This window comes from Rosa rugosa, chromosome 1 (assembly GCF_958449725.1).
Source record: "Rosa rugosa chromosome 1, drRosRugo1.1, whole genome shotgun sequence".
NCBI classification, from domain to species: Eukaryota; Viridiplantae; Streptophyta; class Magnoliopsida; order Rosales; family Rosaceae; genus Rosa; species Rosa rugosa.
Genome location: NC_084820.1, coordinates 24,363,212 through 24,390,391, shown reverse-complemented (window position 1 = coordinate 24,390,391; position 27,180 = coordinate 24,363,212). Strand labels below are relative to the sequence as shown.

General features: G+C 36.9%; 1 protein-coding gene and 1 pseudogene across 1 annotated transcript; one reads left to right on the top strand and one right to left on the bottom strand.

Annotated features, from left to right (window-relative positions):
- Nucleotides 1–5,063: 5,063 nt before the first annotated feature.
- Nucleotides 5,064–9,379, top strand: LOC133726397 (D-ribulose kinase-like; annotated as a pseudogene).
- Nucleotides 9,380–21,536: 12,157 nt separating this feature from the next.
- On the bottom strand, nt 21,537–22,288 carry LOC133726312 (chaperone protein dnaJ 20, chloroplastic-like). Its single transcript, XM_062153866.1, has one exon. It carries the CDS (start codon nt 22,218–22,220, stop codon nt 21,711–21,713), a length of 510 nt encoding a protein of 169 aa, XP_062009850.1. The 5' UTR covers nt 22,221–22,288; the 3' UTR covers nt 21,537–21,710.
- Between the last annotated feature and the right edge of the window lie 4,892 nt (nt 22,289–27,180).

The window sequence follows — 27,180 nt, the reverse complement described above, 5'->3', positions numbered from 1 at the left end:
GGGAAAATATCTTTGCAGCTTAATGGGTTTAATATCTTTTATTTATTTGAAGATATTTTTCTGTGTGTAAAATGGTATAATTGATTTCCTAAATATTTTAGGATTTAGTCTCCTTAATTGTTTATATTTTGTTAACACAAAAAGATTTGTTTTTCCTTGTAAAAGGGGAATTGTTTTGATTGTTTTGGTTGGTGCGGCAGCTATTCATATAGCTTGGAAAAACAGACGACATAGAGAGAGGCTTTTGGGAACGCAAGAATATTGGTAGAGTCTTGCATGTTTCCTTGAGATTGATTCTTCACAAAGAAGTCAAAACACTTGGTCCATGTATAAGTGTTGTTGATCATGTTTTCATATGCATAAAACTCTCTTGAGATCAGTAGACAGATTGTGAAGAAAGAAGAGCAAGATTTGGTGATCGTTCAAGTGAAGGAGTTCAAGAAGGAAGACAAACTTTGTGGTAGATTTTGTCTAATCATTGTAGCCGAGCTAGTGCTATTCAAGTCTGTAAAAGAACATATCCTTCATAATAAGATCATTCTTATTTTGGGCTCTCAAGAGTAAGAGCTCCGCAGTGTTTTTAATCTCATATTTGAGGTTTTCACTGCGTAACCAAAATCTGGTGTTCTGTTTATTATTTTTGGTTTCTGCTGCCCAGTAAGGATTGATCAGTGCACTGCAATCCCCATTTTCCAGAAAATCATATTATGTCCTTATATTTTCACTTGGTATCAAAGCAGGTTCTAAAGCTTCTTTAATTGATCCGTGGTCAAGGATGGAACGTGATTATAACAGAGCCTCTAGTTCTATAAATTGGCCGCCTTTGTTTGATAGTGAAAACTATTCACAATGGAAGATTATGATGAGGGCTTTTCTCTACTCTCAGGACGAAAACATATGGAATATAGTTGAGAATGGATGGGAACACCCAACCAAGGCAGAAGAACCAAAGAAAGTAGAAGGGTCATCTGCAAGAGTTCTTAAGCCTAGGAAGGAATGGACATAAGAGGAGGTTCGGAATTGAAGTTGTGATTTCAAGGCACGGAATTCCTTATACACAGCTTTATCAAAAAAGGAGAGGGTGAGAATCAGCCATTGTGACACGGCTAAACAAGCATGGGATCTTCTTCAGGTCACTTATGAAGGAAATAAAAAGGTTAGAGGTCAGAAGCTTCAGAGACTTGTCTTAGAATTTGAGAACATGCAAATGGGGGAGGATGAATCAATAGATGACTTTCATGCTCGTCTTATGTACGTGACAAGTCAGTGTCATAGTCTTGGTGATCCTTTTGAAGAGCATAAGATTGTCAAGAAAATTCTTAGGTCTCTTTCATCAAAGTTTCAATCCAAACAGACAGCTATAGAGGAGACTCAAGACCTGGACACCTATTCTCTTGACGAACTGATAGGTAATCTCAAAACCTTTGAAATGAGGATCAAGCCTGAAAAAAAGGGTAAAAATATTGCTTTCTCTTCTGTTAAAAAGAAAGATTATATTGTTGATGATTCTGTGGATTTAGCTTTGTTGACAAAAGAGTTCAAAATTTTTTTAAAAAACAAAAACTTTTCTGGAAACTCATCGAAAATTTTTCCTAACAAACCTAAATGCTTTGAGTGTGGTGGAATTGGACATCTTGCTGCCGATTATGGCAACAAGAAATATAATTCACGTGGTAACAAGGCTTTAAAATCCACATGGAGTGATAGTGATGAAGGTTCTCAATCTGAGAATGAAGAGGTAAATCTTGCTCTTACTTCCTCTCTTAATATTGATGTTTCTGATGTTTCTGACTTGGAAGATGATACTCTTGATGAAGAAACAAATGAAAAGTGTAAGCAATTGTATAGTGCTTCCAAAATTGTTCTTCGAAAAAATAACAAACTTGAAGAAGAAATTGAATCTTTAAGAGTGGAAAAGATGAAAATTGAGCAAAAATTTGATACTTCTTTAAAAGAATGGGAAGAAGAACGTATTGACCTTGTTGATAAGATTAAAGTTTTGCAGGGTGAGATCAAATCTCAAAATTGGGACAAGGAGCATGATGAGCTTATAAACAAAATCAAAATTTTGCAGATTGAAGTGAAGGCTCAGTCTACTCTAAATGTTTCACTAACCCTTCAAAATGAGAAATTGCAGGATGAGCTACTCAAAGTCAAGGAAAGCTTCAACAAGTTCTCTATAGGGTCTGAAAAGGTCTCCAAGATGATGGGTTTTGGTAAAACTCATGACAACAAAGACGGGTTAGGTTATGAAGGTGAGTCTTGCAAGCCTTTAACCTTTGTTAAAGGTGTGGAATGTGAAAGTTCCTTGGATCAGTCACAAGCTTCAAATAACAATGATTCTGGTCCCAAGTTGCCCAAAAGATCAGAGGCAAATTTAGCCCTTCAAACCCATCAAAAAGGTGCTCAGGTAAGTTCTGACAGTCACAAGTCTGTGCGTCAGCCCAGGTACGTTCATAACTCTAAAAGCTTTATTCCCACTTGTCATTATTGCGGAAAATTGGGACACATACGTCCTAGGTGAAATATGCTTCGCAGGGTTACTCAAAATCAGAGGAAAACGTTGAGAATTAACTCACATGCCTCGTTGCAAGCTGAGTTGAAAGAGGGTCTGAATCTGATCTCCAGGATTGCAAAGCTGGCTTCAATCCCCATGGATCTGGAAACAAAAACAAAGCATAAGCAAATATGGATTAAAAAAGGTTCAAATAATCATTTTTCTTCTCATATGGATAATCTTGATAATATGTTTGAGCTTGCTTTTGTTCCTACTGAACACAAATTGGCTAATTCGTTTACTAGGCCGTTAGACATAACTCAATTTGAATCACTTAGAAGCACCGTTGGTGGATGCTCTAAGTATTGATACTCTCACTTCATTTGATCCATTTTGCATGCATTCATGGTGTATGTCTTCATGATAGTATAGGTGCATTTTAGGTTTCTGCATTGTTAGGTTCAGTTTTTGGAAATTCAGGATTGAAAAATAGTGGTTTGTATCCCCGAGTGTCTGACATATTATTTTGAACTTAGATTGACAAGGGCCATTGTCTTTTCCTTAAATCTGTGTGCAATGAGGTGCCTAGCATGTTTTGAATTTTCTCTTGCATCACTCTGTAATTGTGAGCTTGAACAACATATTCTCTATCACTTTGAATCCTCACATGCACACATACTCTAAGTGGTGGTAAGTCATATTTGTTGGTTGGCCTGTTCTCAATTCTCATGTTCGAAATTATTCCTTATTTTTGCTGCTCCTTAAAAAAAAAAAGAAAAAAAAAAAGGAGAATGATTTATGGAGCATGGCCAGGCTATTCCCAAAGTAAACAGGCCTCGGTTGTGACGAACGATATGAGGATTGGGAAGAAACGGGAATGGTTTGGTCACCCCGGTGGATTGTGAAACTATTGACTTGAGTAGATGTGCTCTTTGGGATGTCCTTGTTACATCTAGTACCCTAAAGTCATCTGACTTGGGAGTTGCTAGCATAATACTCGTTACATGGGTCGTAGTCTTCTTGAGCAAAAATGTTACTTTGTGTGAAAGGCCAAAAGAAAAATTCAAAATCATGCCACACAGTGTTATAAGGGGGAATAAAGTTTATGTGCTTAAATGTGTTTCGTATGTGAGCCTTGCTTTTCAGGTTTCCACAAATATTACACACCCCATCTTGAGATATGTTCACTATTCACAACAAGAGGTATAGAATACTCGATCACACTCTATCTTACCTTGTGATTGTCGGAATCAATTCACTCGTGTGAACTTATTTTGTTGCACTCTTGTTTATGGTTAAGTGTTATTGCTCTTGTTGGAAAAGCTATGCGAATTAAATCTGTTCTTAGCATTTGGATACAACCCACTCATTGTGTGTTTGCATTTCATTCTTGCATCTTTCATAGCATGATCACACTTAGGGGTAGTATTAATACTTGGACTACCTTCCTCTGATTGATTCGACTTGGGCTAGTATCTACTATGCCCCATCTATTTGTGATCCTCCTTCTACATTGCTTCCGCTACGTAAGTTACCTCTGTCATTCCTATTCAAAAAGGGGGAGAAAGCAGATTCATAACTGTGATAACGTTACTCTATCTTATGCATTTTAACCAATGTGTGAGAAATGTTTCAGGAATGAATGGATGAAGAGTTGTGATGTTCCTCCTGTACTTGTTGAGGGGGAGAGTTTGTCCTAATTTATGTTTTGTATAGGAATTCCAAAGGGGGAGATTGTAGGTACAAGTTTTGATCAACTTGGTGTGTTGGCATTCCATACAAAACGGGAAAATATCTTTGCAGCCACTACTAGAATTTTGCTCTTAGACATCACGACAATTACATCGGTGAGGAATTCACGCGATGTAAAAAAATGTCATTAACATCGATTCCTCAAATTCTGATTTATATGCATATAATTGACATCGTTTATTACTGTTGACCGATGTCTACAATTTGATTCTGAAATTTAAAAAAAAACGCGGAAAAGACTAAGTTAAAAATTTAGACAGGGGGGAAACAAAATTTTCATTTCCTACACACTTAGGTCAGTTTTCCCACTCTCCCTGGCAGCCCATTTTTCATCCTTACTCACTTTATCTCTGAAAGAACTGGCGACCCATTTTTTGTCGGGCTCTTTCCAGAAATCCTAGCCCTCTGCTCCTTCTCTTCCGCCCTCTTTTCACGGCCACCATCGCCTCCCTCTCATCCGCTCACTCCTGCTACTGTCTCTCCCTCATTAACTGCTGGCAATTGCTCTCTCTCTCTCTCTCTCTCTCTCTCTCTCTCTCTTTCTCTCTCTCTCTCTAAGATCTCATAAGATTGCAAGAAGGGGAAGAATCCTTCTCTCAATCTCTCTGTCGAATAAAGAAAATCGATGGCTGTTGCGAGCGTGGAGATTTGTGGAAGACCAACGCCCTCTCCGTACAGCGGCTCAAGGAGCGGTTTAGAGAGTTGAGGTGAACCGCTGGCTCAAGCACCACCAGATTTTTGCTGACAGCTACTTCTCCTTGTACCCCGACAAGCTCGAAGAGGTCGACATCACCCTTTCCTTTGTATATACCATCCAAACCCCAATATGATTTTTGATTTGCGGTGTTTGTTGGTGATTTAGCGATTGCATGTTAAATGTTGGATTGTTCGAATTTGATATTGAAGGTTGTAGATCGAATATTGTTTGGTTGAAGATAGAAATTCATATAAGGATGTCCAGGTTTTAGGATTTGCGATTTCTTTAGCTTACTTAATGGTTTTATTTCTTTGGTTGAAGACTGCCAATGCTGACAGTTCTCAAGCTACACAGTTGTGAGGACATCATTTCTGCCTCAATGATTGCTGGAGGTTTGTATATTGTGCTAAATATTGGTCTATTTTTAACTCAATCCGATTTTGAAATTGATTTTTGCTTCATGTTTTGCTAAAAATACACCTCCGTATAATTTGTTGCTTCGATTACGTTTCGGTAAGTGGTGATGTTGTAAAGTTTTTGATAAATTCATAATGTGCAACATTAGTTACTGAGAAAATGCTTGAAAGAGAAAGATATGAGATATTTGATACTTTTGATTGGCTTAAACAGACGTTTGAGTCCTGTGAATGCAAGTCTGTGATGATTTTAGATCCATTTTTGTTACATATGTTTGCTCAAGTGTTGCTGTTGTAAAGCTTTTGATTTATTCATAATGTAAGCTTTTTGTTACTGTAGAAATGCCTGAAAGAAGCGCAAAAGATATCTGATTATGTTGTTTGGTGTAGATAGACTTTGATTCTTGTGACTGCGAGTCTGTGAGGATTTTGGATACTTCAGGCTGCAAGTGGGCTGTTTTAGAGCTTTTTATGCAGTCATAATCAGTGCACCTTTGGTTGCTTAGAAAATGTCTAGAAGGAAGATATAAAGATATCTAATACTGTTGTTGTGTTTATAAGACTTTGATTTTTCTGACTGTGAATCTTTGGGGACTTTGATCTTATATTTTGTCTTTCAGAGTCTGATGACCCTGCCAGATCCCTTCCCAGATTGCTAAACTTCTTTCAGCCAAAGACAAAATGCTGGTTTTGTGTCTCTTGCTATGGATCCTTGCAATGGCTGTATTTTTGGTGTTCAGCTCTGGATCCTGAGGCACATTTCATGGACCACTGCCTACTTGAAATCTTATTGTAGAGGTGCGTTAATTGTCTGATCAAGTTTTATGGTAAGGCCTCTTGTTTTGGGACCTCGTAATAGTATTTATGCTTTTATCCTTCCATTAGATATTGTCTAATGCTTAGTTGATATATAATCATAAAAACCTATTGTTCTCAGGATTGTGCCCATGATTATGGATCATGCATTTACAGTAAATAACTATACCAGAGAGCTGTGATCAAACTGAGAAGACTAAGAGGTCCAAGGCCAATGGCTTTTGGGAGCAGTAGAGGTGAACCTGAAGTTGGGGAGTGGCTTTATCTGGGACTGGACTTTGGGACTTCTGGAGCGAGGTTTGCCATTATCGATAAACGAGGGATAATTCATGCTGAGGGAAAGAGAGAAACCCTCTTTTTTTGGTATGCTACATTTGCTTTAGGATTCCATGTTTTGGTTCTTGGCTCGTTTATTTTCAATCAAGTATTGATGAAATAAAATGCTTGGAATCATTTGTTCTGATGGGTAGCAATCAATCTTAGCTTTGTGTTACTGAGGAGTATGTGTGTGTGTATTACTTTAACATAGATGATAGTGAAATGAAGAGGATCCCTGATATGTGTTCTGTCAATTCTAGTATATCTGAGAGGTTGTCAAATGAGAATTTCTTATGAAGAAAGGACCTAGAACATAGGTTGCGCTTGACGCAGCATAGTGATATTGTCATGACTCATGAGAGAGAATTCCAGCAGTAGATATTGGTTTCAGAATTTTGTGGAAGATGAATCAAAAAGCTGTTAAAAAATTGGACACTTTGGTTCAACATACAACTGGATAACTAAAAGATCAAGGAGTTAATTAAGTACTGTGGACCTGACAAGAAGAATCAATTACTTTTCTGAATATTTTCACTAATTTTGCTTGCCCAAGTAACTGATATTTTCTTTCCATTGTCTAGAAAGAGTGAAGAAAAAATGGATTGGGCCCGTTCATGGAAGGCCACACTCTTCTCACTTCTCGGAGACATTCCATCTCATCTTCGTAAACTGATTGCTTTCATTTCCATTGATGGGACTTCTACAACTACTCTCATTGTTGACAGGTAAATACCTTAAGGCTTTGATGCTTATGAATCACTTGTAAAGTTCCATTTTCCACATCAAGATTAAATTCAAAGTTGGCATTTGACTTTGATTATGCAGCAACACAGGAGAGCAGTTATGGAGACCTTTCCTCTACAATGAGAGCTGCCTTGATGCTTTACCGACGGTTAAATCCATTGCTCCTCCAAACCATACAATCTGCTCTGATTCCTCTACTCTGTGCAAGCTTGTCTCCTAGTGGGAGAATGATGATCCAAATAAAAAATCTGCACTATTGTTGCACCAAGCAGATTGGCTTTTGTGGCTTCTTCATGGAAAACTCGGAGTGTCTGATTATAATAATGTTTTGAAGGTAGTTTCTGTAACCCTTTTCTCGAGTTTATGTTTACATCTTCTAGCTTTGAAGCATTAAATTTCTATGTTTGGATAATGTAGTTCCATTTATATGCTTTAGGTTGGTTATGATCCTGAGCTTGAATCCTATCCACCCTAGTTACTCTCTCAGCCCTATTCACAACTTTTACCTTCTGTTAGAGCTCCTGGAACTTCAATCGGTCATTTGAAAGAGGACATTAGATCGGATTTTGGTAAAATTTTCTTGCAATTGGCATAATAATAACACTTAAACAAGTTCTTTGAGGCAAATCAGTTGTCCATTTATGTATTGATCATTGACCTTGTATAGTAGCAACTAGCAACTGACAATATTAGGAAAGCTTTCGAGAAAAGTTCATGCGAAATGAATTCTAATTATACACTTTTTTTTACTTTTTAGCACCAAAAAAAAAAAAAAAAACACCATTCAGCTGAGTTGGTGTGCTCCTGATGCGGCTAGTTAAATTAAACATTATACTAAGCGTGGTAGTTGTACAATTGTATACTGAAAAATGGTGCTCAAATTTCTAAGGTCTCTGATAGGGCAATGCATTTTTGTATCTTTTTATTTAGGTTCTATTAATTGTTCAGGTTAAGACTTATGATTTCGAAATATTGCAAGCCATGCAGTACGTATCTTAAGCATGTTTTATAGCAGTTTAACCTGATAAGATATAAAATATGTAATTGCAGGTTTTCCAAGTACTGATTGTGCTATATGCACAGGAACCACTGATAGTATAGCAGCTTTTTTAGCAGCTCGTGCAACACAACCTGGGAAAGCTGTGAATTCCTTGTGCTCCTTCTTACTCAGTCAAAAACTTCTTTAGGGCATTGCCTAATGGTTAGGTCATCAAATCATATGACTTCTATCTTCTTCTTTTTTCCCTCAACTCCTTACACCTTATTTTATTTCTGCATTTCCCCATCCTGTGCAAACATTGTTATGTACAATGCAGTCAAAATGTTGTTTTATAAGTTGTCTTGCATTTGTAATTTCCTGAGATCTTGTTGCTTCCAAATGTACACATGCCCACTATTGATTATTTAGCAAATAGTCTAAAAGTTTGTATCCAGGTAGCTTCATTGGGTTCAACACTTGCCATAAAACTGTTGAGCACTACTAGGATTGAGGATGCACGGTTTAGGGTGTATAGTCATCGCCTTGATGATAAGTGGCTTGTTGGAGGTGCTTCAAATACTGGTGGAGCAGTTCTTACACAAATTTTCACTGACGAGCAACTGGAGAAATTGAGTGAACATATTGATCCCATGGAAGCTTCTCCTCTAGACTATTACCCACTGCAATCAGTTGGTGAGAGATTTCCTGTGGCAGATCCGAATATGGCTCCAAGATACTTGTTTTTTAAGGGAAGAGGAAATAAATATATGAGTGGTGCGTTAGAGTACGTAGTATCTTTTGCACATATGATTATATCCTAATTTGTGGAAGCATTGTCAATCTTTCGCCTAAAAAAAGCAGTACACAATGAGATGCCTTCTGTAGAAAAGATTGTATATTCAACTAGACTAGTTGAATATACAATCTTTGTTCTATAATCACGAACCCTTTTACCTGATGATTATGACTTATGTTATTCTATATGTTTTTAGCGGCAACAAAGACTCGGAAAGGATACACCCAAGAACAATTTGACGAGGTGCACATTGAAGTAGCTGACTACTTGCAGACTTTGCTATAGATGCTGACTCTACCAAAGTGATTTTGAGTAAGGCTAGCTAGATTTTGTAGAACCATTTTGAAGTAGAACGTTGTACAATTGCAGGTGAAATAAACTGCATATATATAGTTATTGCAATTAATGGTTTGTTTTGGGCTAGCCTTGATGTAGATTGGGGTGTTTTTGCTTATTTTTGGAACTATTAACAATTCTGATGTTGGACTGAAATTAATGCAATGCCCCATATTCAATTAATATGGAATTTCATGTTGTCGAATGTGGATTACATTGATTTTAGCAGCAATTACAAATTTTCTGGACATCATCTCATATAAAGGATATGATGTATATACACCTGTTTCAAATCAGTGTTAAACTATAAAAACGATGTCAATAAAGAGATAATACATCAGTTTCGAAACAAAAATCGATGTCTCGTCTTTCATGGATATCGACGTATTGAGTAAGAAGCGATGTTAAAAAAACTAATGGACGTCGATGTAAACTATAGGGAACGATGTCTAGTATCAATATGGACATCGATTTACAATTTGGAAAACGATGTATAGCATCAATATGGACATCGATTTACAATTTGGGAAACGATGTCTAGAATCAAAATGGACATCGATTTACAATTTGGGAAAAGATGTCTACTATTAATATGGACATCGTCGTTAACCTTAAACTTGATGTAATATAGTAAAATGGACATCACTTCATAAAAGGAAACGATGTTTATTATAATATTGCACATCGTTCATACAATACTAAGGAATGTAGATTGAATCTTAAATAGTGGGATATATGGAAAATATGCGTGAACCTCACAAACCGCAGGCAAAATGAAAACAATCCGATGTCTGACACCATATAAAACATCGTTTCTAATATGAGTAACGATGTTAAAATGAATACTTCTGCTATTGGACCTATACTTCATTAAGCATTAAATGCTAAAATATGAAGGTTTAACAATATCTAAACACACTAATATGTCATCATAATAACGGTTTTACATCGGTTCCATAAGCTTATTCGATGTCTATTTTTGAACTGGACATCGGTTTTTGACCGATGTCTTTTTGTTCGTGATCTTTAACATCACCCACTAAGACATCGGACGGTTTTTTTTTTAACATCGGTTTCTGGCCGATGTCTAAGGCAAAAATTCTAGTAGTGAGCTTAATGGGTTTAATATCTTTTATTTATTTGAAGATATTTTTCTGTGTGTAAAAGGGTGTAATGATTTCCTAAATATTTTAGGATTTGGTCTCCTTAATTGTTTATATTTTGTTAACACAAAAAGATTTGTTTTTCCTTGTAGAAGGGGATCTGTTTTGATTGTTTTGGTTGGTGCGGCAGCTATTCATATAGCTTGGAAAAACAGACGGCATAGAGAGAGGCTTTTGGGAACGCAAGAATATTGGTAGAGTCTTCCATATTTGCTTGAGATTGATTCTTCACAAAGAAGTCAAAACACTTGGTCCATGTATAAGTGTTGTTGATCATGTTTTCATATGCATAAAACTCTCTTGAGATCAGTAGAGAGATTGTGAAGAAAGAAGAGCAAGATTTGGTGATCGTTCAAGTGAAGGAGTACGTTCAAGAAGGAAGACAAACTTTGTGGTAGATTTTGTCTAATCATTGTAACCGAGCTAGTGCTATTCAAGTCTGTAAAAGAACATATCCTTCATAATAAGATCATTCTTATTTTGGGCTCTCAAGAGTAAGAGCTCCGCAGTGTTTTTAATCTCATATTTGAGGTTTTCACTGCGTAACCAAAATCTGGTGTTCTGTTTATTATTTTTGGTTTCTGCTGCCCAGTAAGGATTGATCAGTGCACTGCAATCCCCATTTTCCAGAAAATCATATTCTGTCCTTATATTTTCACGTGTACAATTGGAAATTGAAGTATTTGGTTAATAAAGCCTCTCATCACAGATTCATAACAACAAAATAAAAACCAAAATTTTGGATGACGATGATTATTGGGCCGTATTACCTAGTAATAGAACCCAAATTAGGTCCAGGACTCCATGAGCAATCTCGAATTCTCGATCATAATTATGTTAATTTACTCAAATATCTCATAATATAATATTTTTTTATGATTGACAAATCTCCCCACGTATTGCTTTGTATAGAAGCTTCTTGTCCTATATATATCCCTATCTGATACACAAATTTATCTATGTTATTAAATCATGAAAATTCACTCATGAAATATCAGGAAAAACACACATGTGACTATCATCATTCCAACCACGACAATCAAGTTTCTTAATTTGTACAAGTTTGTTCGAATTTTACCAAGGGATCCCAGGCAAAGTTTATATGCATGTAGTTAAGACATAACATATCGTTGAATGATGGAAGCCAACTTTCAATTCTATACCAAATTATTGGAAGAATAACTCCAAGAAATAAAGGCTGTTGAAGAAGAACATACAGAAGAATGGCCAACACAGTAGTAAAGACGATGACAGACTTACAAAAAAAAATGGTTGTAAACATTTTTCCTCTTCTTAGAAAGGAGATTAGAATATTTAGTAGTGTATATCCTCCACATTTTTTAAGGAAAAAAAATTATATAAAACAACGATTAGTGTATTCTGGACGACCACACATTTTTCAGTAAACTCAGTGTCTCTCAGTTGGACTATTGTACAACAAGCACCATGTTAGCATTGAAGCCACCCTCAAATATAAGTGTCAAGTTATAGAATAGGGGGATTGAGTAAGGATGTCGAATCCACGAGGATTGGTAAATCCTTTCCTAGCTATAGGGAAAACTTAAGGAAAACTAGAAAGAATGCACACAATTTACAAGTTCACAAAACCAAAGCTCATTACAAGTTGTGGCAAGTGAATGATGTTATGCACAGATGGATAGTGAATGTTTGTTTGTTTGTGTGATTGGTTGACTGGCTAAACTAAATGCAAGGAAAGTAAACTAAGACTAGTTAAGCTAAGGTTGTAGAAAAATGGATGAGAGTTAGAGTTTGGATTGTCTACCACTAACCTCTCTTGATGCAACAATGAAAATGAATATGAATGATGCAAAATCTATTGTCCAATTACCTTCTTAGCATCCGGATAAGAGTACTAATGCCTAAACTCCTTTGATTTTATTAACTCTAACCGGATAAGTCTAGAGTTAACTATCTAGGGACAAATTCAATTACCGGATAGGTCTCAATCATTGGCCCCTAAATGCATAAAGGTTAGAGTTTAGATAACCAAACAAGCAAACCAATCCTATCTCTAGGTTATTTTAGCTCACTACCCTCACATGCACACATGGTGTGCTTTCATGCTTTCGATCTTTTGTGTAAAGGTAATCAATCTCTTAGCAAAAACTTCATGTCATGGCAAACACCTTAACTCAAATTGATTAGGTCTAAGTAAATGCATTCAACTTTTGATTTAGCATGTGAAGGTGACAAATGAATTTCTTCAAATCATAAACAAAACATCAATTACAAGCAAGGTTGACTAGAGCTTTCAACCCTAGCCCCAACAAGTTCACTACTTACTCATAACTAAATAAACAAGCTTCAACATACTACAATACATCAAGTAATTAGAGAGATAGAGAGTGAGAAGTGACTATTGATGGTGGTGGAAGTGGTGGTGGAGATGGGTCTCCCATGTCATGGTGTGATGTTGTGGTGGTTGCCTCTTCCTCCTTGCTCACTTTAGCTCCTTAATGGTGTAGAGATGATGAATCCTTGAGTAGCTAGTTATGGTTTGTAGTGTTGAGGTGGTTGTGGAATTGATGGGTGGTGGAAGTGGTGGAGATTGAGTTTGGTGTTTCAATTTAAGGGAGGTGGAGTTGTAGAGAGAAGATGAAGCTAAAGTGAAGTGAGAATTGATGAATGGTTGAAGAGATGATGAAGATAAGGTCTTTGGTCTCTTTTGATCAATTATGTCCCTTTGGTCCCAAGATATGCAAGAGATGCATTTACACCATTGTCCCCCAAATGGTCCCAAAATTGTATGATGACAAAAAGGCTAGAACAAGGTGGAGAGAGATGTTCTAATTTCAAATGGTGGGAGATTCTCACAACCATAGTCCTCCTTGGCTAGACAAAGGGTCCTCCACGAGTGACGGCTTGCTGAAAAAGTTGCCGGAAAATCCCATTTACGTTTTTCGCCCAAATTCCATGTCTTCTTCAATTCTTCTAGCTTCAAAACTCCGCATTTCAAGGCTCATCTGATCATTTTCTTCTCAATGCATGGATTCCTACAAATAAAAGAAAATGGATTAAAGAGGGTGAAATAGCATGGAAGACAAATCAATTTATATAGTTGTGGGGCACAAATGCATAAGTAATTTGTGACTCAACACACCACAATTGTCTGTATTGGTGAGCAGAGCATCCGGTTTTTCAAGGATGCATGAGAATAACTTCTATCGATTTATAGTTGTATTACTTTCTTATTTCCAAAAAAGTAAGCTTTATTGTAGTAATTGGACAATCGTTTGGTGTAGTACACATGTAATATATTCTAAATCACGATCATGAACAAATCACCGCAGTTAAATCACAAACGTGAACAAATCACCGCAGTGAATTTTTAGCAGTAAATATTGTAGACTATCTCATAATGAATACATGAAATTAAACTTTTTGTGTAAAACATTCTAGGAAAGTGAACAACAATCTTACTTGAACCACTCGAGTTGTCCATTTGGTTCTTCTCCTGATTCCACCTTTATTTTTCTCTTTCAGTTGATAGACTATTTCAAAATGAGAAAACAACACGTGTATCAGTAGAGACCAAATCTGACATTCATATATACAGTTAGTCATTCACGTCAGTTTCTTTCCTCAAGAAACTGTCATCATATGTTAACTGTATTTTCAAACTAAACATCAGATAATACCTTATAACTGCATTTGTTTGAATTTCATAATTTTAACAGATTATAAGTCGGACCAAATATGATTTAATATGGTCTCTATACTTATTCAATGCTTGAACTGAAAAATCAGTCATACATACATCTACAATATTCAACTTTATACAATGTCTTGTTCACAAGGATATCTAACAACACAGGCTTGTTCTGCCTTAGATTATCATTTAAATAATCTTCTAGGTTAATTATAGCTATAGCTCCCTCACAAAGTCAGGATGCTTTTTTTTTTTTTTTAGATAAAATACTCAAAAGCTCCAACTAGTCATTCGTAAGTCGAACTCACAACCTTCCACTTACGAATGGGAGACTATGCCACTAGACCAAATGAACTGGGCTATAGCTCCATTTGATCGATAGTCAGGATGCTCTTCGGTCATATCTAATATATGTTTTTTTTGTTTTTTGACTTTGTCAAGGGGAACTCAAAGGCTTCCTAGGCCCAAGATAAACTCCTTCAGCGCATGTGAAATGCTCCAACTGTGCATTGCAGCACAGTGCCTGGCCACTTTGACAGCTTTGAGGATCGAACCTAGGTTGGGAAGCACACCCAACTAGGCAAGAACCACTAAGCCACTTGCATGTAGTGGTTTATATCTAATATATGTTACCTTTTCCTTTAAAAAATAAAATAATGCAAATGTAAAATGGGAATGGGTCTACTCATTTCATTTGATAGTCCCTTTATATAGGGAGAGAATTACAACGGAAATATCAATTACAATAATGATAGTAAATGCTGATTGAGCTGTAATCGCAATTCCTTAATTCCCTCTTCGTCAATTACTTTGACGAAGGCACATAATGTGTTTTTCCTTTAACACTCCCCCTTGTGCCAAGTCAAAGACGAAATGGTTCATGAATTGTTGCCTCACTAAAAACCTTACCAAGTAAAAACAAAAACCCTGTGGGAAAGAAAAAAACACCTTGGTCGAAGGAAAAGAGCACAACACACCTATTACATTTGATGATGACATGTGTGTGTTAGACTCCCTCTGATGTCTACACCTCCCCCTGATCCTTACATTAATCAAGGGAGCTTGGAAAGTCTTCGCATTTCTATGTTTTTCACATGTCTCTTAAATATGGCCTTAGGCAATGATTTGGTAAACAAATCTGCCATATTCTCCTCAGACCTTACTTGATTCACTTGAATCTTGAGGAGAACCTGTTGTTGCTGATTGTAAAAAAACTTTGGCGATATGTGCTTTGTATTATCACCCTTAATATAACCTAGCTTCATATGCTCGATGCAAGCTGCATTATCTTCATAAATGCAAGTAGGCTCTTCAGTGGTAGAACTCAAATCACTAGTTTCTCGAATATGTGTAATGATAGCTCTTAACCATATACACTCACGAATCGCCTCATGTAGAGCAATGATCTTAGAGTGGTTCGAGGAGGTAGCCACAAGGGTTTGCTTGGCTAATCTCCAAGATATCGCGGTGTTGCCAATGGTAAATACATAACCAGTTTGGGAACGACTTTTGTGTGGGTCAGAGAAGTACCCAGCATCAGCAAAACCAACCAAAATATTATTTGGGGTTTCAGTGTAGTGGGTGGCGCTTTCGCCATCAACATTTCCTTTAGGGATTGCAGTTCATTTGCGGTCCCTCTTGTCTCTCTGTAGGGAAAGAATAGTCCCAAGTCGATGGTTCATTTTAGGTATCGAAAAATATTCTTGATACCATTTCAGTGACGCTGCGTTGGCGCTGAGTTAAATCTAGCTAACAAGTTCACTGAGAATGCAATGTCTAGTCTAGTGCATTGGGCGAAGTACAATAATGCGCCTATTACACTTAGATAGGGAATTTCAGCTCCCCACACCTCTTCTTCATCTTCCTTTGGACGAAATGGATCTTTCCTTGCATCCAAACTTCAACCGATCATAAGAGTGCTAGCAGGATGCGCTTTGTCCATGTTAAATAGCCTGAGTATCTTTTGGACATACGCAGACTGGTGGATTAGTATTCCACAAACTCGGTGTTCTAGTTCAAGGCCTAGACATAATCGAGTTTTCCCAAGATCCTTCATCTCAAATTCGGATTTCAAGTAGCTCGTGGTTTCTCTTATTTCATCAAGAGTACCTATTATGTTCATATCATCGACATATACAGCTACAATTGCAAATTCGGAACTTGCTTTCTTTATGAATACGCAGGGGCATAATTCATCCGAATCCTTCTTATATCGCTTCCTAATCAAGTAGTCACTTAGACGGGTATACCACATCCGCCCGGATTGTTTCAATCCGTAAAATGAGTGTTTCAACCTAATTGCAAACGCACTCCGTGGTTTAGAGTCATTTGATTTGGGTAATGTAAGACCATCAGGCACTTTCATATATATATGAATCAAGATCTCCATAGAGATATGCAATAACCACATCCATGGGCTGCATTTCCAGTCCTTCGAAAATACCAAGTTAACTAAATAGCGGAACGTTATAACGTCCATATTGGAGAGTATGTCTCCTTGTAGTCAATTCCAGGGCGTTGTAAGAAACCTTGCGCCACAAGGTGAGCTTTGTACCTCAAGACATCATTCTTCTCATTACGCTTTCTGACAAAGACCCATTTATGTCCTACAGGATTTACACTTGGTGGGGTTAGCACTACCGGAACAAATACCTGTCTCTTTGCCAGAGAATCTAGTTTTGCCTGGATTGCTTCTTTCCATTTAGGTCAATCTGTTCTTTGTTGACATTCTGCAATAGAGCGCGGTTTGATATCATCGTACTTTATGATTTCTTGAGCAACGGTGTATGCAAATACATCATCAATGTGTATGGAAGATCTTTCCATAAACTCATACACACTCTCATTATCCATTGAGATTTCTTTGTTCTCTGGAATCATTTCAAACATCGGAGCGTCCTCCAGTATTGATTAATGGACATAACTATAATCAGAGACAATCTCATGAGAGAGATTCTCTACATTGATGATTAATGGATCGGTTTGTGCCTTACTCGCCCTCTTCTTCCTTGGGTGATTGTCAGTCAAACCAAGTGGCCTCCCCCTTTTCCTTTGGGGAGCCAAAGCCTCAACCACACCTCCACTAAGTGTGGTTGCAGTGCCTCTATCTGTGGCGCCGTGCCCCTTGTTGGGTACTTCTAACCTTGCAGGCACATTTACAACCGGTATATGTGACCTCGTCACTTTTGCGATATCAGTAAACGCATCAAGCATCGAATCTGCTATGTTCTGAGGATCGATTATTCTTTTCACTTTACTTTCACATTGTGAAGTGCGGGAATCAAAATGAGACAGAGTGGGGACAAACCATGACAATTCCTGTCGTTCCCTTGGAAAATCTTTTTTCCTATCTTCCCCTAACGACGTGAAGATTGTCTCATCAAAGTGACAATCCGCAAATCTGGCGGTAAAGAGATCACTTGTCAAGGGTTCCAAATAGCGGATAATTGTTGGAGATTCGTATCCAACATAAATACCTAATCGTCTCTGAGGATCCCTTTTCGTGCTCTGTGGGGGCACAATAGGCACATATACTGCACAACTAAATATGCGTAAGTGTGAAATGTCAGGCTCATATCCAGTTACCAACTGGTACACAGAAAATGGTTGGTTAGCAGTGGGTCTGAAACTAATAAGTAAAGCTGCGTGCAATATTGCATAACCCCAGGCAGATATAGGTAGGTTGGTGCACATAACCAGTGCCCTAGCCACCATCTGTAGTCTTTTGATGGTGGCTTCTGCAAGACCATTTTGTTATGCACATGGGGTACAAGATGCTCTACATCGATCTCAATAGACATGCAATAATCATCAAATGCTTTTGATGTAAACTCTCCAGCGTTATCAAGCCTTATAGACTTGATGTGGTCATTAGGGTGGTGAGCCCTTAAACGTATAATCTGTGCTAGGAGTTTTTCAAATACAGCATTTCTTATGGACAATAAAGCGATATGTGACCAGCGTGTCGAAGCATCCACCAGAACCATAAAGTACTTGAATGGTCCGCATTCTGGATGGATAGGTCCACATATATCTCCTTGTATCCTTTGTAAGAATGGAATGTTTTGTTTTGTATCTTTAACATAGGAAGGTCTCGATCCTGTTTTTGCTAAAGAGCAGGCTTTGCAAAACGAGTGATATGCCTTTGAAATAGTCAATGATGCATAATGGGAGGGAGGTAGTGCTTCTTGTACTTCAGAAGGCAATGGTTGCATTTGACCAGTACTAGGATCGACACCTTGCAGTGTGGAGGATTTTTGTCCCATTTTATTTTTCACTTGAAAGAAGGGATGTCCGTGTGAGTTTTTTAAAATATGGATCATTATGTCATGACCCGGGTGCCCTAGGCGGTCATGCCAAAGACTGTATGAGTCAGTGTCCCACATTTCATTGTTGGTGACAGCATAGGATTCAATAATTCGAACAGTAATGAGGTACAGTCCACTAGATTGACTCATTAGTTTCTCTAAAATGCATTTCCTTCCACATTCATTAGAGGTACTATAAAGGTATTCGGTTCCATTCTCACATTGTGTTTCTACATGATAACCGTTGGCACGGATATTTTGAAACTTAACAAGGTTCGATTAGCTCTTGGTGCATACAGATCGTCTGTGACTTTAAACATTGTGCCGTTAGGCAGCAAAAATTTGGCAGTTCCTCGCCTTTTTATTACTTGTGATGATCCAATCATCGTAGTCACAGAGGAATTATAGGCTATTAATTCAATGAATAATTGCCTATTCCTTAATATGGTGTGGATAGTCCCACTATCAACTAAGCACTCAAGTTCTCCTCGATTCATTCCTACAAGTAAATAGGAAGTATTATTACTTAATTTGAAAAATATATCTCATATTCTTTAGAGTATTTCTATTTTAGGTAGAATGATAATCTTTCCATTCTAATAATTTTTTTCTCTAGATGTATTGCTTTACATCTTTATAGTGCTATTTTGAACCATGTAAATATGTGTAGTAAATAAAATCGAATAAATTCAATGCTTCAGAATAAAATCCAAAATTTATTAATAAGCCAACGATAATCAAATCAAGGTCTTGTTCAGAAATCTAATTCATCAAACCATTATTGAAATAAACTTTAAGACCAAGCAATAGTCTATTTTAAAATGAGGCATTATGCCTTCACAGCTGTCTTTGGAAAATAAAATAAAGCAGATCAGTCAAAATCTAGAGCATCCATTAACTGAGCAAGTTTCTTGTTGCCATTGAAGTCTGCAATTGTAAAGTTGACGTCTGGGTCATGGCCTTCTTCTTCCATATAGTGAGCCTCTTGTTCTTTAGACTCCCTATACCTCTTGTAAGTGGCTGCTACTCTGTTGCTTGCTTGGCAGTTCTTGTACCAATGCCCAATAACTCCACACCTATAGCATGGTTCATTGCCAACTCTTTCCTTTTTGACTGAAGGGTTCTTAGGTGCCTTTTGCACCTTGTTTCCCTGACCACTAGGGCCAGCACCACCATCTCTGCGCCATACATTGGGAGGGCCTCTATGACCCATACCACGACCCCCATATCCCTTTCCACGTGGTGCATTGTTGCCACCTGGGTAGGGATCAGCACGTCCAACCCCCTTTGCATTGGGGTTCTTTCCACCTTTCACTTTGCCACAATTAGCCTCGGGAATTTTCTTTGTCCCAACGGGCCTGGCATTGTTGTTCAAAAGAACCTCATTATGCCTCTCAGCAACTTGCAGTAGGTTGATCAGCTTATTGAAGGTTGTGATTCTTTTATTGTCATAGCCTATACTGGTTCGAGTATAAGTGCTGAAGTAGAAAAAGTGAAAAATGTCTTCTGGATCATATCATCTTCTGTGAGTTCCCTTCCACAGAAATGCAACATGTCCTTGTTGAAGTCATTGACCCTTTTGTAGTCAAGCAAGCGGATTTCATTCCACTGAATGGTCAGTTTTAGGAGCAAAGTGTCATGAATGTTCCCAAAACGTCCCTTAAGGTCATCCCACGATTCTTTGGGTGTCTTCAACTGAAGGTACTCCCAGCGTAGGCTATGATCAATATGTCGCCTTAGAAACATTAAGGCACTTGCTTTCACCTTGTTAGACGGTACATCGTCTTTGGGGTCGGTGATGGTGGCGGTGTAGTCTTTTGCCACAAAGGTGGTTTCCACATCAGAAACCCAACGATGGTAGTCAAATCCTTCTGAGTCCAAAATGTCAAATTCAGGTCTAATTGGATCAGCCATCTACATAAACAAGAGAGAAGATATATAAATTACGCAGTCATAAAGACAGCCACATGAATTATTTTCCAAGAATATAAATTAGATTTCAAGACCAAGATTCGTAATGGTCACATTTTTTTTCTTTCAATGCTATGTGAAAATGTTTTATCACGGTAATTATGTATTTATAATGCGCATGAATTTTCATTATCATGGCAAAACTCAATTTATATATAGCATACTAAATAAGGAATAACCATAGCATGTTTAATAATGAATAAAACATAGCATATAAAAATCACAATTATATAGGGCAGTGAGCAATAGTAAAAGTTGCTAAAACATGCTTTAGAATTTCACATTAAAAATAATTATAGCAGAAAGTTATATAAATTACAGGACATGCTCAAATTTCACAAATATATAAATAATATAGCATGCTCAAATTTTTACAAATAATAAAACATATATAAAATAACAAGGCATGCTTAAAAAGATCAATATTATCTAACCAAACATGCTCAAAAAGTTCTAATTATAAATAATTAAATATACTGGAGTATGAAATTAAATAAATAAAAGAGAACATACTTGGTTTCAAAAAAACAAAACGATCCTAGCGCACGCGCGTGTTGATGTAGGCGTGTGTAGCGATGTTTTTTTGGAGAAAGATGCAGATCTGGTGGGTTTTGTGCTCTGAGCTAGGCCGTGCGGCTTGGCTTGATCAGGAAAGACGCGGCATGGCTCGGCTTGACAGATCTGAGTTTTTTTTTCTGGTTTTGTTTTCTTCTGGTGTCGACGGAAAAAAGAAAAAAAATCTAGGGATTTTTTTCTCTTTTTTTTCTTGGCTATTGGCTCTGAGCGTTCTGATAACGTATAAATGTATAATGGGAAATTGGTCTACTCATTTCATTTGATAGTCCCTTTATATAGAGAGAGAATTATAACAGAAATATCAATTACAATAATGATAGTAAATGTTGATTGAGCTGTAATCGCAATTCCTTGACTCCCTCTTCGTCAGTTACTTTGACGAAAGCACATAATGCGTTTTTTCTTTAACAAATAAGTAAATTATTCATGTATCTAGTTAGTGGTTAACACAAGTGTCTTTTGGTGCCATGAGAACATTTGAACCTAAGATTGTGGATATCTAATTAAGTTTACAACGTTCTGCATTTATTACCTTGTCATTAGTTTGATCACTTTTCACTTTTCCACGGTATTATTGTGAAAAATGATGAAAAATAGTAGCTTCCATAAATAATTACAACTTTATAAATCGAAACAATATTCAAAGAATCTCATAAAACAATGAAATAAAATCTACATCGGCCTGTAGCTTTTCCTCCCCGATCGAGTTTGAGACTTATTATGCAATCCCCGAAGTTGTTCTTCCCACACCTCCTTGCTGAACACGGATCTCTTCACCTGATCCATACATAATCCCTCCACTCCCAACCCTACCGATGAGCTCCCCAAACACAACTGGTAATCGTATATTTGACGCGAAACCGGGTCTGAAAGGGTTTCATATGCCTTTTGAAGCTCGATGAATCGTCTTGTAGACTCCTCTTTTGCAGAGGGAGGGACAACATCAGGGTGGAACTGAAGGGCCATGTTTCTGTAGGCTTTCTTTATCTCATGCAAGCCTACCTTATTGTTATTCTCAGAACCAAGTGAAAGCAGCTCATAAAAGTTGCTGGCCTTGTTCTTTTTGTGCATGGCGAACCCATCATGAGCTCTGCATGAAATATAGGCTTTCTGGTTAGATGGCATTGGAACCATAGTTGCTAGCTTAGGATTGATGATTTGGAAGGAGATTTCCATGTTCATTTGCGTCTGTGAAACAGAGAAAGAAGAAAAGAGATGCTGTGTGATCGATGTGTATGTGACAGAGTTGACAGCCCATGCTTGTAATTTATATATGAAGCAAAACGAGAGGGAGTTGCCTCCTTTCAATATAAAGTTACAATTAATTCTATAAATTTTTCTTAATTGAGACCGTTGAATAAGGACTTTGGAATTTAGTCTATGTCATTGCCTTTGTGTGGTGGTTTCCTCGCAGTTGTTGCCTGTATTGCAATTGATTGATTGACCATATATGTCGTATCGATAATGTTTATAGTATTAAGTTTTGTTTTACTTGACAAATCCAATTCACAATCACCAAAAGACCTTTGTTTATAGATGAAGATTAGGGATGGTAATTGCAACTTGTACCTATCATGGTGGTGCATGTTTATCCTTTCCATTCAATGTCGATCAAATTCTAACACATTACTCTTACTTTAATTCATCGTGTTTCATAAGTTGACACTAAAATAATGTATTTCCAAATCCGTATCATGTTCTCGACGTCGACTTACATCAATTTTGTTATTTAAAAACCTCAATAAAATTAACCAGTAAATTTTGAACTGACCGTACTAATCATATATTGTACGTACTTGGGGTAAATGGTCAATGTTATTTACGAGTTCGTGTGAAATACTGGTCAATCTAAGTAACTAACTTAGTGTAAACTCAAGTTACGCGTGTTATACATGCATATACGGTGTTCAAAATCACGACCCTAGCTAGCTAGTTGGAATTAGCCGTTCTTTAGTTTGAATAGAAATAAGATTAGCAAACCCATTTAGGACTGATTAAGCAATCTCTTCCTACAAGACAACACTAAAAACAGATTACCAAAGATTTAGATATTTGAAAAACAGGCTACGAAGACGGAAGACCACAGGTAATTAATTGGTTTCATTTTTAAATCCAGACCAATTCATTTCATTGTTTATAGCTGTCTGCTTCTTCTTCTTCTTCTTTTTTATTTTTCCGTTTTTCGGTTACTTGCTGAGTTGGTCAATTAAGTAGCTGATGAATTCCATGTGCGTGCATATACCTAGCATTTCTGAAACCAACAAAATCTAACCATCATAAACAACGTCGCTTATATTTAAATCCGTAGCCAAGTCGACCAATTAAGATATATTTCTTTAGAATTGGAATTTTGCAGGAGTTTTTCATTGTTTATACTTTATATATAGAACGTGTTTCTATCTGCCGGCCGCCTTCTCACTATTTACCTGTTGTTGTTAATCTTTGGTTATTACCATAAGCAATTATACTACTCGCTAGGAAACTTCTACATATAGCTGGTGGCGTTTAATCTAATACAAACAATGTTTCATCTCGATAAAGAGGTTAATCTCCTGACTAAGCATATCAAGAAGATAATACCATATGCATTATTATAATGAGCCTTTGAATATCAAGTTGGTGCGTAGGCTTTGCAGAATTAGCACGTCAAATTCAAGTTTGATATACTTGGGGTGTTCATACTCCACTAATTTGATCTTTAAGTAAGCTCAGCAAATGCAAAAGGCTGGCGGCTGGATATTTCATAGACAATACAAAATTACAAATACACACGAAGAGTTCAGTGTTCGGGTCAAGAATTATTAGGTTGGTTTTATATGACACCTTAATGATGCATTATTTTGTTGTTTGGTCGCAAATTAAAGAGAGAAAATGAAAAATGATTTAAAAGAGTCAAAGACTAAGTATTGGTTTAAATTTACGTGAAACCAACAGGAAATGAAACATGTTAATCAAAACATAGTATTGTCAGATCTGTTGACGTTTGCATTGATAACTGGTCAACTTAACATAGAGAATTGAATATCTTAAGTAGATTCGTGATCAAGTATCGATTCAATGGATCAAACCAAAGTGAAAAGATTAACATTTATTTGTTTATCAATCTGTTTGTTTAACTTTATATATTTTGGCATTGTCATGAACCTTTATATTTGTCCAGATTGTCATGAACCTTTATATCTGTCCAGTAGTAGAGAAGGTCCAATCGATAGGCCGCAACCAAGAACACAGATAAGTCTTTAGAAATTCTCATAACATCAAATAGATTTTGTATTTGGTTTACGATTCTCCATTAAAACAGGAAAGTTTTGTTTTCTGGCGGGATAAAACCGGCCATAATATTAATCCACAAGCCAGTCCAACATCACATGAACATGTTCTTGTTTTCTTTTCTTTCTTTTCTTTTCTCAATATATAATCCACCTTGTACTGGGAAAGGACTTCGAGTTAACATCCAAGTATATATACATTCTATCTGGGGCCGGTTTTTAACCTAATCCTAATATGACAGAACAGTAATTTACTCTCATACATTGATTTTCATGGGCTTTCTATCCTTACCTTACCTTGTCAAACCATGTAGCTAGAAATCTATTACCTCAATGTTATAATTAGTTCATAGTTAATCTGTATTTTATAAAAAATAATCTGCCACCATGGCCCCTGCAACGCACAAAAATTGATTGCTTAGTAGAGGTGTACATATATTTTTGAAACAATATGAAGTTTGGTTTTTTTGAGGATGAGAGAATTGCGCATGCATGAACAGTATTAGTCTTTATGAATTTGTGTCTAAATTGCATTTCATCTTTATTTGACACACAAATTGGTAAGCATGGTACCTGAATTTAGAGAACAAAAGAAGTAATACAGATTACAGAGTGAGAATTGCAGAAGAAGAGACAAAAGAAAGACATATATCCAATATAAGAGTATGATTACAAAGCTTAGAAAAAAATGGTAATCTGGCTAGCTTTATATATGAAAGCATTAATCGATCTTTATATATGAGAGCTTTAATCAATATGTTCTAACAAACTCGTGACAATATGTCTAACATAACGACTGGATATTAGGGAGTAATACAAGTGCACCAGCTGTGTATCTTTTTTTTTTTTTTTTGGGTCTGAAGTGCACCAGCTGTGTGGTTTCAGGTTTGTAACTAATTATTATAATATCAAGTTTTCCACATCATCATAAGTCAGATGCTTGATTCATCCATCTTCCTTCTCTCTTTACCATCCTAAATGGTTTTTCTATAATTAATTTCAAACTCTTTAATCAATATGTTCTAACAAACTCATGACAATATGTGTAACATACTGACTTGCAATAAAAACTTTTTAGATCCTTTAACAAATGTTAATAAATAATTTATTGACCCTCAATAGTCAGTTTTTGTACTTATCAAGAAAATGGTTAAAAAAAAAGGATGTTTTTCTTTTAGAAAATCAAGAGATTAATTGTGTACTTCCCTGTTCATGAGGAATGGTTCAAAACTGCTCCAGAGTTTGTTCTAAATGCCCTCATATTTACGATTGTAATCGTATGAATCAATAATGTTTTAGAATAAGAGATTCGAGAGAAGATTGTAGAGAGAATTGTTGTATCTATTTATTGATAATAGGAGCCCTATATATAGGGATTACAAAGTACAATTTCTTAGAGTACAAGGATTCCTATTCTAATTTGAAGTAGGAATTCTCTCCATTACAACTATAGAACTAATCCTAGTTTGACAAGGCACACTAAAGTCAATATCCTTCAACACTCTCCCTTGTGCCGCTCAAACTTGGTGATGACACTTCAAACGTTGTCTCGTTAAAAACCTTGCTCGAGTAATAAAAATCTTGTGGGACAAAAACAACCTCGAGGAGGAGAAAAAGAGTACAACACGTCATTCACTCTTCGAGATCAAAACATGTAGACATCATACCTCCCCCTGATTGCTACAATCATGGGAGTTCGGATAACCTTCTCAATCTGATGCTTTTCATATGTTTCTCAAAGGTGGATTTAGGTAACGACTTAGTAAATAAGTCCGCTACATTATCATCTAATCGAATTTAGGTAACGACTTAGTAAATAAGTCCGCTACATTATCATCTAATCGAATTTGATTCACTTCGATCTTTAGAAGTGCTTGTTGTTGCTGATTATAAAAGAACTTAGACGATATATGCTTGGTATTATCGCCCTTGATGAAACCTAACTTCATTTGTTCAATGCAAGCTACATTATCCTCATAAATACATGTAGGTTCATATATGGTAGACTTCAAACCACAAGTTCTTCAAATATTTGCAACTATGGACCTCAACCATTTGCATACATGAACTGCTTCATGAAGAGCAATAATCTCTGCATGATTCGAAGAAGTAGCGACAAAGGTCTGCTTTGTAGACCATCTAAGATATCGCGGTGCTTCCCATGGTAAAGACATAACTTGTTTGGGAACGACCTATGTGAGGGTCAGAGAGAAACCCTGCATCAGCAAATCCCATCAAAATGTCACCATCGTTGTGATGGAGGGAGGGAGGACGCCGACCACCCTTGGTGGTAGCGCGAACACAGGCTGCGTAGCAGTGTACGACGATGGTGACGACGGCTCTTGGGCTTATGGATTCTGATTCCATCTTGTCGTCTATTCTTTTCTTTCTATATGGATAGAACAAGCCCATATTTATCGTACCTTTTAGGTATCGAAAGATTGTCTGTACACCAATCCAATGGAGTTTCGTTGGCGCAAGGCTACATCTAGCCAACAAGTTCACAACAAATAAGGTGTCCAGTCTTATATTGTATTAAGTACAATAATGCGCCATTGCACTTAGGTAGGGCACTTCTGCCATTAATACGTTTTCATCATCATCCCTGGGATGAAGCGGATCTCTCTTAGGGTCAAGACAACGGACGACCATGGGAGTGCTTATTGACTTTATCAAAATGCCTAAGCATCCATTGACACGGTTTTCAAGTTTTAAACCAAGACAAAACCGTGTTCTCTCAAGGTCCTTCATCTCAAACTCGGATTTCAGGTATTCAGCGGTTTTCCTTAACTCATCAAGGGTTCCAATTATGTTCATCAACATAAGCCGCGGCAATTGCAAATCTGATACTTCTCATTGCAAACGCGCTCTGT